The following is a 15,882-nucleotide window of genomic DNA, read 5'->3' on the forward strand; positions in this document are numbered from 1 at the left end:
CCCCCTGCATTCCCTCCTCCCCCCGCACTCGCCGCCCCCCCCCCCGTACACACACACACAGTCCATTCACTGACACCTCTGTTTCTTTCCTTCCCCTTTCTGCCAGGCCAAGATTATTCTAAGTGACAGAGAATCTGTACCACAGACCAGCGGCAAGAGCTTCAAGTTAATCAGAGAGCGCAGTTGGGTGTTTGAACAAGGACTGACAGGAAGTACACACACTGATCTGATGTCACACGTGTTTTCAGATCATATTGATCAAGTGGAGATGAAGGGGGAAGTCAGTGAAAGAAAGGTGGGGAGATATAAGATGATGGAAAGAAAGAAATGGCCAAGCAGGGTTGCGCACATCTATTACCCTGGCTGCCAGAGAGCTGGAAGGCGTAGGACAAGCTCAGCAGTCCTGAGGGGCAGTGGGCTAAGCAGCCTGCAGTGGGTGTCTGCACTAAGTCTGGCATCAATACCCAGGCAATCTGAGGAGGGGGAAAGGGGCCCAGGTCAGGGACAGAGCAGGTCAACAATGGAATCAGGCCCATGATAGCCCTCATACTTTCACCTTGATGGAGACAGGGAGCGCTAGGCTCAAAAACAAAAGCAAACAAACAAAAAAACAAATGAAATGGCATGTCAGAAAGAGTACTGAAAGATGGAAGAGAGACAGAGAGAGGAAGACAGATGGGTGGGAGGGGATGGAACAGGGGAAAGGAAGAGCCTTATAGGGCCACACAGCCCTAGATAGCCCCCGATAAGTAGAACAGGGCCAGGAACAGAGCACAGAGAAAAGTGACAAGGGATGCTGGGCTCCACAAGATGCCTTTCACCAGAGTCCTGCCTCTGGCTTGCCGGCTCATCAGCAGTCAGTCTATCTACCTTCCTACACACAAAGGGAACAAGGTCTGAGAAATAAGCCCCTTCTTGCACCAAGAGTCCCAGGGTCCTGAGCCACTCTTACTCCAACCACAGAGCCTGTTGAAAAGAGAGTAGGCCTGATGTCAGCAAGAGTGGCCTTGCCAACTCAACAGGAAGGAGGGGCACAAGGGGTCACTCACCAACAAGTTGTCACAGATGCCACTGGCCACCTTTCCCATCGTATTAGCATCGAGAGGGGCAACTACCAGGAGGTCTGCCCATCTGCGAAGGTCAATGTGCAGGACAGGGTCAGAGCGGCACTTCCACATCTGAAAACAGGGAGTCAATTCAATTCAATCCAGCAAACACTTGTTAAATGCCTGAAATGCAAAGGCACTGTGCTAGGCAGATAAAACCCTGACCTTAGGGAGCTTACATTCTACCAGGACTCAGAGGGTGCAGTGTCCCCTGCTTTCATAAACACAGGACACACCAGAAATACACAGGATAGAGATCACCCACTGGAAGCAGAGGCTGGTGGACCAAAGGCAGCAGAGCAGGTGTTCTTCACCTGGGAGGAGCTCTGAGGACTCAGATGGGAAAAAATGACCTCTTTGTTTTCACTTACTGCTAACTGAGATTTGGCATTTCCTTCAATTATGAACATGGGCAACAAACATCCTCCTAAAGACTCAGGCTGCCCCAGATGACCTGCCAAAGGAGTTGATGACTCAAAAAAAGCTCAGGAACCACTGCCTTAAAGAGACAGGGCAGGAAACCCAAGAATGCTTCACCTCACCCTCTAGTACCTTAAATTCTGTTTTTATTTTGAGGGGAACAGAATTGTGTCACTTCCTTTGACAAAGGGAATTCGATGTTTCCATTCAATTTTGGCTTTGGGTTTATTCATGTGCTAGGTGCTGGAGACAGCAAAGACAAAAGGCCAAAGGAAACAGTCCCTGGTCTGGGAAGCTAACACTTTGTGGCTTCAGGATTTCGACTTCAGGGGAACTCTACACCTGGTGGGAGCTCCAAGGCTGCAAGCTTAAGGTGCTTGGTTCTTTGAGCCACTGGAAGGAGTAGGAGAACAGAGGGAATGAAAGGACAAGGGAAGGGAGGCAGAGGACACCGTTTAATGAGGCTGAGGCAACTGCATATTTTGTGAACCAAGTAGAATTTTTCTGGGTCTAAAAATTAAAAAAAAAAAAACACTATTGGCAAAGTTGCCCCCAGCCTATACTTTATGGCTGATGAATCAGACTGTGGAATTCCCTGCTACAGGATATTAGAATCCTGCAGACAGGATGGGGAAATGGATAAGCTTGTGTTACTGAAGACAGTTCTAAGTGACCTGGATGAAGAGTGCAAACCTCACTCCTCTGAGGTTTCAACAACCGAGATAAGGATAAGGGGACTCACCCTCAGGCCTGGGGCAGAGGCCCTCTGCCTGGAAGCATTTCTGGGCTTTCAGTGGATTTAGCACCAGAGCACAGCTGGTTGACAGCTTGAGAAATAGTTCCCATGTTTCTTTTGTTATGTGAGATTCTGACCACTGACACATGTCTGGACCTTCTGATCCGGTCTGGCAGAGCCCAGGAGAATGGATGTGGGTGGAAAGGAGAAGGAATGGTAAGGAGTTTGGGCCTAGGGCTCCAGAACACTGACCTCCCACTCATCAGTGTCACTATAGATCCTGACAGGAACATCACAAGGCTTGTAGAAATGTTTTGCTCTCTCCGTGGTCACCACTGCCACTTCCAACTGCCAGTGAAAAAAAGAGGAAGAAAGAAGAGAGAAAACAGTTATTCAAAGGTCTAAAGGTCCAAGAGGGGTTGCAGGCTGAAAAAACAGGTTTGCTTTAGCCACATCCCCTTGAGGATGATTTCCCCACAACTCCATCAGCCCATTTCTCACGTTTGCATAGCACTTCCTCCATTGCCTAAAGGTCAGACCCCCACCAGGTGCCTGTGGTTTCAGTTCCCCTTCTGAGGGAAGTTGAGTGGGTAGGGCTGCTGAGCTGTTCAGAATGAGTCACCAGGTTCCTGGTATATATAAATCAGCAGTAGCCCATCACATTAGCAGAGGGAGGCAGAGAAGCAGAAGCAGAAGCAAAGAGATGAGAGACGGGGGCACTGAGAAAGGGAAGCAGCTCCTCAAAAGGTAGTATGGAGGGGCAGCCTGGTGGCTCAATGCCAGAGCACTGACTCTGGAGTCAGAAGGACCTGAGTTCAAATCTAGACTCAGACACTTATGAGCTGTGTGACCCTAGGCAAGTCACTTAACCCTGACTGCCTCAAACAAACAAAAAACACGAAGTGATATTGCTGAGCCCACAGAAAGAGGCAGGGGCCTCACTGCTGAAACCACAGTTTGTCCTGCTTCTGAGGAGCAGAACAGGCTTAGCAGATGTTAGGATTTTGCCCCTCTTGGATAGTCAGTGGTAGAGGGGTTGTGGGAAGACAAGCATACAAATTGGTGGGATTGTGAAAGGATTCGATTATTCTGGAAAGCAATTTGGAATAGCATAAAAAATGTGATTAAAATGATATTTTACTGCTGCCCCAAGGAGGTTAAAGACAGAGAAAAAAAAAGGTCCCACAGACACCAAAATATTTACAGAAGTACTGTTTGTGGGAGCAAAGAGCTGGAAAGAAAGTAGATGCCCATTTATTAGGGAGCAGCTACACAAACTCATAAGTGATTACTGTGCTGTAAGAAACAATGAGCCTGATGTAGACAGAGAAGCCTGAAGAGGTACATTAACTGACATAAAGCAAAGTAAGTGGAGCTGAGAAAACAATATGTACAATGTCCACAATAATGTAAGCTGAAAGAACAATGAGAAAATAGGGAAACAGAGTGGTCTAATATCACAAAAGGCAAACTTAGCCCTACAGAGAGATGAAAAGCTACCATCTCCTGTTCCTTTGCAGAGATGGGGGCCTATGGGCATAGAACATCAGACTTTTAAAAGACACAAATTGGTTTTTTTGACCCCTTTTTTCCCTCTTTAGTCTTTGTTTAAGGGATAGCTCTCTGGAAGGGGGCAGAAAGCGGAGATACAGAGGGAAATGTAGGCAACATAAAGCAAAAATAACTGAAAACCTATTTAAAATAGAAATGTGCCCCTCCTGATAATTAAGAAGAAAATAGGAAAATTTGATCACATGAGATTGAAAATCTTTTTTGCATAAACAAACTGAATTAGGATGAGAAGGAAAGCGGTCAACTCAGAAAAAAAAATCTTTGCATCAAATATCTCTGATAAGGTTTGATACCCAAAGTATAGAGGAACCTAACACAAATATACGAAGTCAAGAGCCATTCCCCTTGATAAGTAGTCAAAGGACATGAATAAACAGTTCTCCAAAGAATAATTACAAATTATAAGCAATTATGTGAAAAAGAGCTCCAAATCACTAATAAGAAGAGGAAGGCAAACCAAAACAAGCCTAAGGCGTCACTTCCTGTGGTTATCCCTTTGGCAAAGACCACAGAAGATAGGAAGAGTCAATGCTGCAGGAGAGTTGCGGTAGGATGGGGACACTAATACACTGCTCTTGGCTGTGAATTGGTTCAAACATTCTGGAAAGGAATTTGAATTCCTGCCAAGAAAGTGACTACAATGTCCATACCCTTTGACCCAGCAATACCATTGCTAGGCATATGGCCAAAGGTCAAAAACAGAAAGAAAAGTCCCACAGATACCAACAGTCTGGAGGCAACGCTTTTTGTGGTAGTAAAGAACTGGAAACAAGGTAGATGTTCATTAATTAGGGGACAGCTAAATCAATGCAGTAATACAAATGTACAGGAATATTACTATGTAGTAAGAAACAATGAGTACAAAGAATAGAGAGAGGCATGGGAGGACCTATGAATTCATGCAAAGTGACTATAATAATGTAAATGGAAAGAACAATGGAGAAACACCTACAAAGTCATGCTCAGGACCACCAAACACCCCTTAAGCACTCTCTATGTGCCAGGTACTGTCCTGAGTCCTGGAGGGAAACAAAGGCAAAAAATATTTTGTTCCCAAGTAACTGGAAGTCGCCTTGAAATTTCATGGGGGAGACAACATGCAAACAACTATGTACAAGATATATTATTGGGGATAAGCTCATTAAGGGGCACCAGGAACAGCTTCTTGCAGAAGGTGGGGTTCTGACTGGGGCATGAAGGGAACCAAAAGAAGCCAGAGATGAGGAGAGAGGAAAATTCAAGCATAAGGACCAGTCAGTAATAAGACAATGCACAGAGAGTGTTTTGTTTGAGGAACAGTGAGGAAGCCTATGTCACTGGACCACGGAGTAAAGTGTAAGAAGACTCAACGGTAGAAAGGGGTCAGGTTATAAAGGACTTTAAAAGCCAAACAGAGGGTTTTATATTTGAGCCTTGGGGCAAGCCACTGAAGTTTACTGAATAAGTAGGTGACAATTAGACTTAGGCTTTAGGAAGATCACTTTGGCAGGTAGGTGAAGGATGGACTGGACTGGGAAGAGACTTGAGGCAGGAAGACCACCCAGAAGACTGTTAAAATAGTCCAGGTGTGAGGTGATGAGGAGGCTGTACAAGGGTGGTAGCAACATCAGAGCAGAGAAGGGGATTTAGACAAGAGATGCTAAAAAAATATAATCCAAAAAAAAAAAAAAGAAAGAAAGAAACCTATAGGGCGGCTAGGTGGCACACTGAGTAAAGCACCTGCTCGGAGTCAGGAGAACCCGAGTTCGGTTCCGGACTCAGACACTTAACACCCACACAAAAAAACTAGCCGTGTAACCTTGGGCAAGTTACTTAACCCCAATTACCTTCCAAAAAGCAAAAAAAAAAAAGAAAAAAGAAAAAAATATAATCAACAGGACTTGGTAATTGATTGGATATGGGGAGTAAGAGAGAATAATGAATCAAGGACACCTACACTGAGAACTTGGGTGACTAGGAGGAGGGAGGTGTATTAAGGAAATTAGGAAGAGGGGAAAGTTTTAGGAGGCAGATAATAAGTTCAGTTTTGGACATGCCGAGTTTAAGATGGATAAAAGGACATCCAATTCAAGAAATAATTAGAAAGACAGTATTTGGGTCATGATAATAAAATAAAAATAGCACTACTACCTATGTTAATTTACAGAGACAGACTTTCAATACTAGATCTCAAACTGTACTAAAAAAAACAGTAATCATCAAAACTATTTAGTACTGGTTTAAAAAATATGGAAAAGTTGATTAATGGGTCAGCAAGACCCATTTCAAATGAACATAGCAGTATTGTGTTTGATAAATACAAGAACCTCAATTACTTAGGTAAGGACTTTCTATATGACAAAAACTGCTGGGAAAACTGGAAAGTAGTTTGGCAGAAAATTGGTTTAGACCAGTATCTCACATTATATACCACAATAAGCCCCAAATTGATGTATGACCTAAATAGAAAAGGTCATGTCATAAACAAATTTGAAGAGGGGAAAGTGTTTTTTTAAATAACTGTGGATGGAGAATTCTTAACTAAATATAGTACAGAGATGATCTATAAAATTAATGTTTTTACTACAATGAATGAAATTTACATTTACAGAACTGAAAAGTTTTTACACAAGAAAAATCAATGTAATTTGGAGGACAATTAGAATTAAGATGGTTTGACCATTCTGGTAAGCAATTTGAAAGAAAATCCACTAAACTTTGACCCAACAATACCACAGTTACACATATACATCAATAAATAAAAGACAAAGGGGATAAGACCCACATGTACAAAAACATTTATATCTACATTATGCATTCTATCAAAGAACTGTTTGCTCATTAGTTGGGGAATGGCTGTTATTATATATCAATGTAATGGAATATCACTGTGCCTCAAGAAAGGACAAATATGACATACTCTGAGAAACCAGGGTACACTTGTATGACATGTTGCAAAATGAAATGAGCAGAACCAGGAGAAAAATTTACACAATGACATTAGCAATTTTGAAAGACTTCAGAACTCTGACTAATAAAATGGCCAACAGTGACTTAACACTAATGATGAAAAACAAATTCCCCATTCCTTGGCAAAGAACTGATAAACTAGAGGTGCAGAATAAGACATATTTTCAAACACAGCCAATGTATTGATTTGTCTTGCCAAACTATACTCACTTGTGACATATTTTTGGGTGGGGTGGGGGAGGGAATAAGAAGTGAGAATAATTCTAAGGTCTGGAATTCAAGTGACTGTTCTCAACAGAAATAGTAAAGTTTGGATGGGAAGCAGGTTTAGCAATTTAAAAAGAACATTTGGACATGTTGAGTTTGAGATGCTAATGAGACATCTTAGCAGATCAGTGGCAATGTGGGGCTGAAGTGTTGTGATAAATCTACCAAGGTTTCCAGGCATTGAAACTCCTGTGTATATACAGTTTTCTTTATTTTTTGTACAGAAATACATTTGTCTTGGTATGGAAATTCCCTTCATGGAGATGAAAGCAACTTTTGGAGTTTTTTTTCCACTTCCTTTTTCTTGAGTTTTTTTTTAATCTATATTTTCTTTCACGACATGACTATTATGGATATGTTTTGCATGCCTACACATATATACCTATATGGAATTGCTTGCCTTCTCAATGAGGGGGGAGAAATGGGGAGGGAAGAAGGGAGAGAATTTGGAACTCAAAGTTTTAAAAACAAATGTTAAGGGGTGGAGCCAAGATGGCGCCACAGAAGCAGGAAAACTCTGTGAGCTCTCCCCATAACCACCTCAAATACCTATAAAATATGACTCTAAACAAACTTTAGAGCTACAGAACCTACAAAGTGACAGAGAGAAACAAATCTCCTGCTGAAGGCAGGCTGGCAGGCCAGCAGGAAGGGTCCATCACAGCATGCTGGGAGCAGAGCCCAGCCCTGCGTGAGCCCACAGTTTTAGCCTCAGGGTGGCCCCTACTAGCAGCAGCTAGAGTGGAATTCAGAAGAGTGAATCACCAGCAGTTGTGACAGTTTCCAGAATTATCAGTCCATAAATGCCTAAGGCAAAGTAAAAGGTCAGTGTGGACTTTGTGGGAACAGGAGGACCAAGAGCGCAGTCCAGCCTCTGCCCCAGGGGTGAGAAGGTGAGAAGCCATGAGGCTACTTCAGAGCTCCTGGCCTACAAATCGTAGGAGAATCAAGCAACCAGTCTGAGGGGTAATCACTCTTGGTTTAACCTGCTTGGATCTGGATCGCTGTCTTGGGTGGAGGTCCTGGAGTGTGTGACCAGGTGCCAGAGCCTGTGGAGGCACCCAACTAATAGCTCCAGAAGCTGTGAAAAGCCCAGCAATTTGGGACAAAGCTCACGTCTCTGGAAGCAGAGTGCTACTGTGGCAAAAAGCTCAAAAGTCAAGTAATTAGCAAAGTGCCTGCTCCTCCTTCCTTCCCTTCCAGGGGTTGGGGATATGAACCATCTTTCCCTACCCTATACCCCTCTCCCAGTTTGCCAAGGTAGTCTGGCATCTAGCATTGTTTGTGGGGTGGAGCAGGCACTTTGCTAATTTTGAGACCCTTCTGACTCTTCAGCTGGTTTCCCAGATGCTGCTCCCTCATCCACAAGAAGGTATTTTCTTCCACTGGGCCCTGTTGTCTGTTGGGAGACCTTTTTTTTTTTTTTACTGTCCCTGTTTCCACCCCCAACTGAAGCTCCCTGGGAACTGGAGCTGTATGCTTTCCTAGGATTGTGAATTTAAAGGCCAGAAAGGAACTCCAGCCATTTATTCCAGTCTCTTTATCTTACAGAGTAGGAAATGAGGCCCAGATAGGGCGAGTTAACTTGTTCAAAGTCATACAGGTAGCAAACAGGATTTAATTCCAGATCCTCCAACTTCAGAACTTACTGCTTTTTCACTGTGCTGCTCTGGGAGGAAGCCTACCCCCTCTTTTCTCCACTTGCCAGGATTCTGACTCCAGAACCCTTCTGTCTCTGGTTCATTTGGTCCAAGTACAGGCTGTCATCTTTCCCCCTGTTTTCCTACTCCCACCCCCTTAGGGGGAAGAAGCAGCAGTGACTCCATTGTTTCCTTTTGCTCAGACCACAGACCTTTAGGATCTTGGGAGGGCTTGGGAGTTCAGCCCAATGACCTGCTTTTCCCATTCTGGGCAGAGCTTGACAGCTTACGTAAAATCAACCTTGTGCCAAACCCGAGGGCAAGCAGACATAGTTCCTCAGTGTAGCTTGTCTGTAGGAGTGGGACTTGTCCCACCCACAGAAGTAATTACCTTTAGTCCAGTCAAGTTCCAAGCCATTGCTCTAGTCTTTTCTTTAAGCAATCAGCAAAGCAATCCATCTCTTCTAATCAACAGCACCTTGGAAAGCAGATAAAGTTTTCTTGGTAGAATATACTTTCCTACCAACTTCCCTGTTGGCATTTTTACTTGCCCACTAATTCAAATTAAAACTTCCTGGTAGTTTGTAAATCATTTTTCTCTTATGGGTAAAGCTCAATAAATTTACTTTTCTGTAAATTAGGAACCCAACAACCTTAATCTTACCATCATATTCAAGGAGGTATTTGATTTATAGTTATGATAGTCATTAATTATTAATCTTTAAAATATTCACATGAGAATGAAATGATGGACCACAATGCCCTGCAGCCATCAGGGCTTTGTCATCAGTCGTTGTCATTTCTCTCTCTTCAAAGAGGTCTTCTTAGCACATTCATATGAAGGACTGTTTCTATATTGCTATCCTAATGGCCTGTGACTCTTTTTTCTCTTTTTACATTTAACTTTAGAGCCTTTTTAGAAACAGGTATTTTATTAACTTTATTTACCAAAACCCCTTTTTATTCTCCTTTCAGCAATTCATGGATCAGTTCTTTCTCTCTTTACTTGATGAAAACTTTTAGAGTCTCTGGGAATTTTCTTGCCCTGTTGTTTAAGAGTGTTTTGACTCCTGATTGTAGCAGGTAAGATGGTAGTCAAAAGGCAGAATTGTCATAGGACCTTCCCTGGGACCAACAGTACTCAAATGGACAAAGGGGCCTTATGACCCAACCAGCAATTTGTGTGCCTCCTACCTTGCAATCTAGAAAATGTTTAAGAATGAGAACTGTGAAATACAAATTCTTAGTCTTATTTGCAAAAGATAATGTTGTTAAAAGTACCTTCAAAGCACATTTTACTCATGATGTAACAGAAGAAAGTAAACAGGTTGCCTTGCTGGAACAAAAAGCTCAAAAGTCAAGTAATTGAGTGGCAACAAGAGCAAGCAAAGGAAGCAAAGCAAGCACAGCAATCCGACTTTAGATTCCTTTTTTGGGGACAAAAAGGATCAAAGCATGGAATGGGAGGAAGACAATGAAGTCAGAACTCCAGTATCAAAAGCATCTAAGAAAAATATGAACTGATTACAGGCCATAGAGGAGCTCAAGAAGGATTTTGAAAGCCAAATAAGAGAAGTGGAGGAAAAATTGGGAAGAGAAATGAGAATGATGCAAGAACATCATGAAAAGTGAGTCAACAATCTCACTGAAGAAAATAACACCTTAAAAAATAGACAACTCAGGGGCAGTTGGGTGGCGCAGTGAATAGAGCACCAGCCCTGGAGTCAAAAGGACCTGAGTTCAAATCCAGCCTCAGACACTTAACACACACCAAAAAACTAGCCGTGTGACCTTGGGCAAGTCACTTAACCCCAATTGCCCTCCAAAAAAAGAAGAAAAAATTTTAAAAATAGGCAACTCAAATGGCAAAAGAGGCTCAAAAAAAATTTAAAAATTGTTGTTTACATAAACTGGGGGAAAACTAAATAAATACAAAAAAAAAAAAAGAAATGCCACCTTGATTTCTGGAGCTCTTAAGAGAGTAGCAAGGAAAAGAATCTCAAGCCTCAGGAGTGTGAGAAGCCAAGGCAAGCTTGGGTAGCCACACAAAACTGTATTAAGTCCAGCTCCAGAGACCTGATGAATTGACACTGGCAATGCCCACAGGGCATACCCTGCCAGCTCCATGACATGCTGGGAACATGTATACTCTGGGAGGAGAGAGTGGTAAGCCAAGAAGTCTGAAGGGAAGGGTCAGGGTGGTTGGTCCACCCAGCAAATTCCCAGTACATTCCTGGTGATCATGTCACACCCCTAAAAGCTTTCTGATTCAAGAATCACAGCAGAAGCTTTCCTTCCCTCAGCATGAATCCTACCATTCCTCTCAATTGTCTGAAAGACAGAAAGCCTGGGTTAAGGAGAAGTCCAAGAGGATTCCGAATCAGAAGGCCTGTACTTCAACTTTCACTCTGCTGGGCCATCTGTGGGATCTAGGGCAAGTCACAGTCTCTGAGCATCTCAGTTTTCTCATCTTTAACACATAAAGAGATTTGACTATAAAACCTCTGAGATTCCTCCTAGCTCTGACCCCACTGGCACCTTGTGTGATCTTAAAGAAGTTACTCAAGGTCTCAGTTACCTCACCCCTCAGAGGACAGTTAAACTCCTCTATCCTTATCCTATCTTCTCCATTCTGCCTTCCTTCCCCTAAGATTAGGCCTGGTATTCCTGAGACCACCATGACTGTCTCCCCCAAGCTGTAACTTAAAGAATATATTCATAGAAAAATACTGACAATGATATTTTTAAGATTAGTGCAATTGTATATCCAAAAATACTATCTTTCCCACAGTTAGCTTGCTTTTCTCCTTGCACCTGGGTACCCCCTAAAACCCATGTGTTCCGAACTTTGACATGCAAAATGGCTGGCACCAGGTGGCCACCAAAGTCAGGGCAGATGTATCCCACTCTCAGAAGGGCACCCTGGAACACCCTTTTCCAGCTGAATAAACCTGGGTCTCTATGCTCCCCAACTCAGTGCTGCCCTTAACATGAGTTATACTCTGTGTTAGTGTGCATGTCTGTCTGAGTTGTATGTTAGGGTCCCTTCTCTTTTTTCCCTTTCCTTTCTTTCCCATTGCTTGCCAGTAAAGTTTGTGTTGAACTGACCCAGACTCCTTAAGGAGTTGTTTTCTCTGATGTCTCTGGATAGTCCATGGGTTTTGCTTTAGACATAAACTGGGTCCCCACGCAAGGATTTCACTTTTTGGAAGCTGAGCCTCTCCTAGTGGAGCATAGCACTGTGAGCCCAATTGTAGAAAGCAAGAGAACCCCACATTCTCGAGGAGAGCCTCTTATGCAAAGTCTGTCACAAAGTGCCCAGGAAACTCATCACGGAAATCTCATTATCCTACAAGATTGAATCTGGCTAGTATTCAGATCTCCTCAGTCCCCTTTGCCCCTAGAACTGGACCCTGTGACTGAAGGGCAGGGCCTCCATTTAAAGAGGGAGCTCATCCCAGTCTTCTCCCCATTTCTCAGCAGTTCCACTGCTTCTGGACTTCCCTGGATTTCTCCATCCTGCCCCACTGTGCCCAGGCACTTCCTTCTCATCCCCTAGGCCTATGCCCCTTCACTTTTTAGTTTCCTTTGTATGTCATTCCCCACACCAATAGAATGGTGCCACAGTAGGCACTTAATAAATGTTTTTGCTAAATGACTGAGTTTGAACTGTATCATCTCCAACATAATTTGTTTCCTTTCCTCTAATGCCCTATGATTATTAACCTTTACCACTAGGGCTATGCCTGGGAGAACTCCCCTCCCACTTACCTTTAGATAAGCCCCTGGGAGAATAAAGAGCAAGATAGACAGATAAAGCATTTATTAAGTTCTTATTAGGTGCCAGGCACTGTGAGGAGGATTTTTAACCTGTTTTGTGTCAAGGGCCCCTTTGGTCACCTGGCATGGACCCCTTCTCAGAAGAATGTTTTTAGAGATATAAGATAAAATACTTAGTTATAAAGGAAACCAATTATACTGAACTATAGTTATCAAAACATTTTTTAAAAACAAGTTCATAGACCCAAGTTAAGAACCCCTGATCTAAAGATAGGAAGTGGAACAACAATCTAAGTCCATATTCTTCTGTAGCCAGTGAGGTTCCTCTCAGTCAAATACAATGCAGTTGCTCACCCTCCTCCATTCTCTCCAAAACACAAGGGAAAACACAGAAGTCAAAATAATAGTTACCAGTATTTATATAGAACAGATGTTCCCAAATTTATTTGACCTCCTGCCTACTCAGCACCCCCCTGGAAATCTACTTTCCTTAACCCTTTAATGATTTTTAAAGAAATTCTCAATGATGCATCTTAAACTTAATAATTTAATATAAATTTGTGGGGGTTTTCCTGCACTGAAATTTTGATGATGCATTTTTGCATGATGTAACCATATAGTATTATACTGTAAACAAACACACATATTCTTGCCAATGCAAGCTGAACTTCCCAACAATGCATGATATGACACACTCACCTGCCAACACTTGCTTGTTTAGACCTGTCAGCAGACTTGACCACTGGTTGGTTATAACTTTCATTTCGTGTGTTTATTTGGAAAATAATGTAATCACTACAACTTTAACTTTGTTATACAATAGATTAAACATGTGTGAATGGTTTTTCAAAATTTTCTTCTCTTCTATCCTTATGCTTCCACTGTCCCCTTGTTTTTATTCAACACATCCTAATTGCACCCATGGTTACTACCCATGCCCCCCTATCCTCCCATCATTCCAGTGCCCCACAGTGGGCAGTAGTGCCCACTTTAGGAACCTATGATAGAACTTTAACATTTGCCAAACACTTTATAAATATTACCTTATTTGAGTTTCACAAGAAACTTGGGATGTGGGTGCTATTATTATTCTCATTTTATTTTAAAGAAAAGGGAACTGAGTCAAACAGTGGTTAAGTGACTTGTCCAGGGTCATGCAGCTCCTCAGTAAGGATCTGAACACATTTCTCTTAACTTGAGTGCTAGTTCTGTCCACTGCACCAGGTCTAGATAGCCTATTCAGCCAAGATATTAGGCAAATGGTCTATAATTTTAACTTAGGTTCACTTGTTTGGCTGTTTGTGAGTGCTGTAGAAAATGACAATAACAGAAAAAGAAGGATGAGAGGTGTGCAGGGTCACAGCAGGCCGTGGGGCTGCTACATTAGGGTCCCGTGCCTGCAGAGTTAACTGTGAGGCATGAACTACAGTGGTAGTAAAAAGCTGCTCCTCTTTAAACTACAGGCGAGACATGAGTGCCAGATTGCTCTGGTCTTAGTGCATTGCTGCCAAAGATGAGCTACCAAGAGGGATTTGAAGGATGACTGCCAGCCTCAGTAACAAGTTCACAGTGTCAAGCAGGTGGCATCCTGATCTGGAAAAAACAAAAATCAAAAACAACTGCATGTAGCCAATGCTTCCTCTGCTCTCTTACGCCCTCTAAGGGCATTCTGCACAGCTGTTCTCAGCGAAATCCTTTTCTGGTCTCTGAGTGTTTTTCTCTTGTGCCCTGCATGAATAACTACAGACATCTTTTTACAACCCCTTTCCTGGCTTCTCTGCCTCTACAACTCCAGTTATCTCCTGGGCCACATGTGTTGCCATAGCCAGGAGGAGCTCACAAAGAACACCTGTTCATTCACACATAGATTGTTTAAGAGTAAATTGTGCTCAAGAGCTTTCAAGCCCTGGTATCTTGCCCAACAGTGTAATCCGGGATTTGATCCCTTGGTATTTGCTGAGGTGGGCTAGTCCCATCTACAAAAGTCACTGTCAGGTTCCACTTGGGAGATTAAAATGCTAATTCCCCTCAAGGGCAGCTTTGCTTTGTCCCTTTACAGAACAGGTGAGAAGCCTGTCCTAAGCAAACGAATACTAACTCTTCTCCTTTCCCAAGTAGGGACAGAAAGCCTCGAAGCCAAGAAGAACTGGGAAAGATCTAGAGATCAGTGGCAAGGAAACACAAAATGGGGAATAGAATGTTTCTCCTTCTGGTTCCCTTTATTGCTTTGTTTCTTTAGGGCACAGCACAGATGTGCTACCTGCCAATTTAAGGCAGCTGAGTAGATTGCCTCAACTTATTGTGAGCTAGCCAAGAGTGCTACCAAGAAGACAAGTAAGAACTCCAGATAGGGCTTCAAACAAGTATAATGGCAAAGTAAATTCTGTCAACAGAAATTGCATATTTGTGCTTCTACTACTATGGAGCTGCATTTACATTCACACTGACTACAAGCAGGTCTCCTTGGTCAAGGGCAGGGAGGAAGAGGCCAAAGAAACAGTCTCTACTCTTCAAGTTATCGGGTAAAACAAGACACTCATTGAAAGACAAGTGTTTCAAGGAGGAAACAAAGAAGAAAAGACCTCAAGAGGTAGACAGGACTCTAACCTAAATTAGGAGGTCAGAGGGTAGACACAATGAAGGGTATAGTAACATATGGTATGGTATGGTGTGGTGTGGTGTGGTATGAAGGGCTTCCTGTAAAGAGTAGCTGGATAATTTCAGGAAGAAGCAGTTTCTTGTGCTCTGAGGGTTGATGATGCCCAGTCACAGGTGTCCCTTGGTGAGAGATCATACAATAATGGTCAGAGGAAGAAGAGAGAAGCAGTAGTTGTTAGTGGCTCCCCGATGAGGGGCACAGAGGTGACTATTTGTCAATCTGACCCCCAAAAACGGAGAGATCTGCTATCTTGCCAAGGCATGAATCCAAGATATAACTGAAAACCGTCTTAGACTTGCCAAACCTGATAACAACAACCCACTCACGGTGACTCATGTAGGAACAAATTATACCATTAAAAGGAACCTCAAAAGAGTGCCAAGGATTTTATGTCCCATGCCCAAAACTGAAGATTTTGGTGGCACAGGTGGTGTTACCATTGTTTCTGCTGACTAAAGATATGAAACTTGGAAAAGAAGTGAAGTTGGAAAGTGAAATTCAGAAGAGAAAGTAAAGGTTTTGGCCAAGAAGAGGGTGCTAGAAAATGGGATTTCAATTTCTGGATCATACCTTAAGGCAAAGACATGACAGACTCTTGAGGCTGCATTATGCTATGTACCCAGCAAAGACCAATGAAAACATATCATTTGGAATTTCTTCAATTTGAGTAAGAGGGTTTTAAACTAGAAAGGGAAGGGAAGGGAGAAAAATGCCCACATAGGTAAATCATGCCTGGTCCCAGTCCTACAGAGG

At 42.8% G+C, this 15,882-nt stretch overlaps 1 protein-coding gene across 10 annotated transcripts in view; it reads right to left on the bottom strand.

Moving 5' to 3' along the window:
- The window catches only part of PPCDC (phosphopantothenoylcysteine decarboxylase), a 48,441-nt gene that overhangs the window by 5,155 nt on the left and 27,404 nt on the right, over positions 1-15,882 (bottom strand). For 5 of the 10 annotated variants that reach the window (XM_069071137.1, XM_069071145.1, XM_069071138.1 and 2 more), the window contains 2 exons: positions 2,515-2,610; positions 1,050-1,178 (listed from right to left, as the gene is read on the bottom strand). The exons of 1 other annotated variant lie outside the window; for it this stretch is intronic. In XM_069071137.1, the coding sequence (XP_068927238.1) occupies positions 1,050-1,178; positions 2,515-2,610 (225 nt within the window). Of the gene's footprint in view, positions 1-1,049; positions 1,179-1,271; positions 1,432-2,514; positions 2,611-9,081; positions 9,169-15,882 lie in introns of those variants that run through there. 4 more of the 10 variants (XM_069071141.1, XM_069071147.1, XM_069071146.1 and 1 more) reach the window with 4 other exon arrangements.

This window comes from Petaurus breviceps, unplaced genomic scaffold, assembly GCF_028583685.1.
Source record: "Petaurus breviceps papuanus isolate PSGF00001 unplaced genomic scaffold, PetGlider_PUasm1.0 90825, whole genome shotgun sequence".
NCBI classification, from domain to species: Eukaryota; Metazoa; Chordata; class Mammalia; order Diprotodontia; family Petauridae; genus Petaurus; species Petaurus breviceps.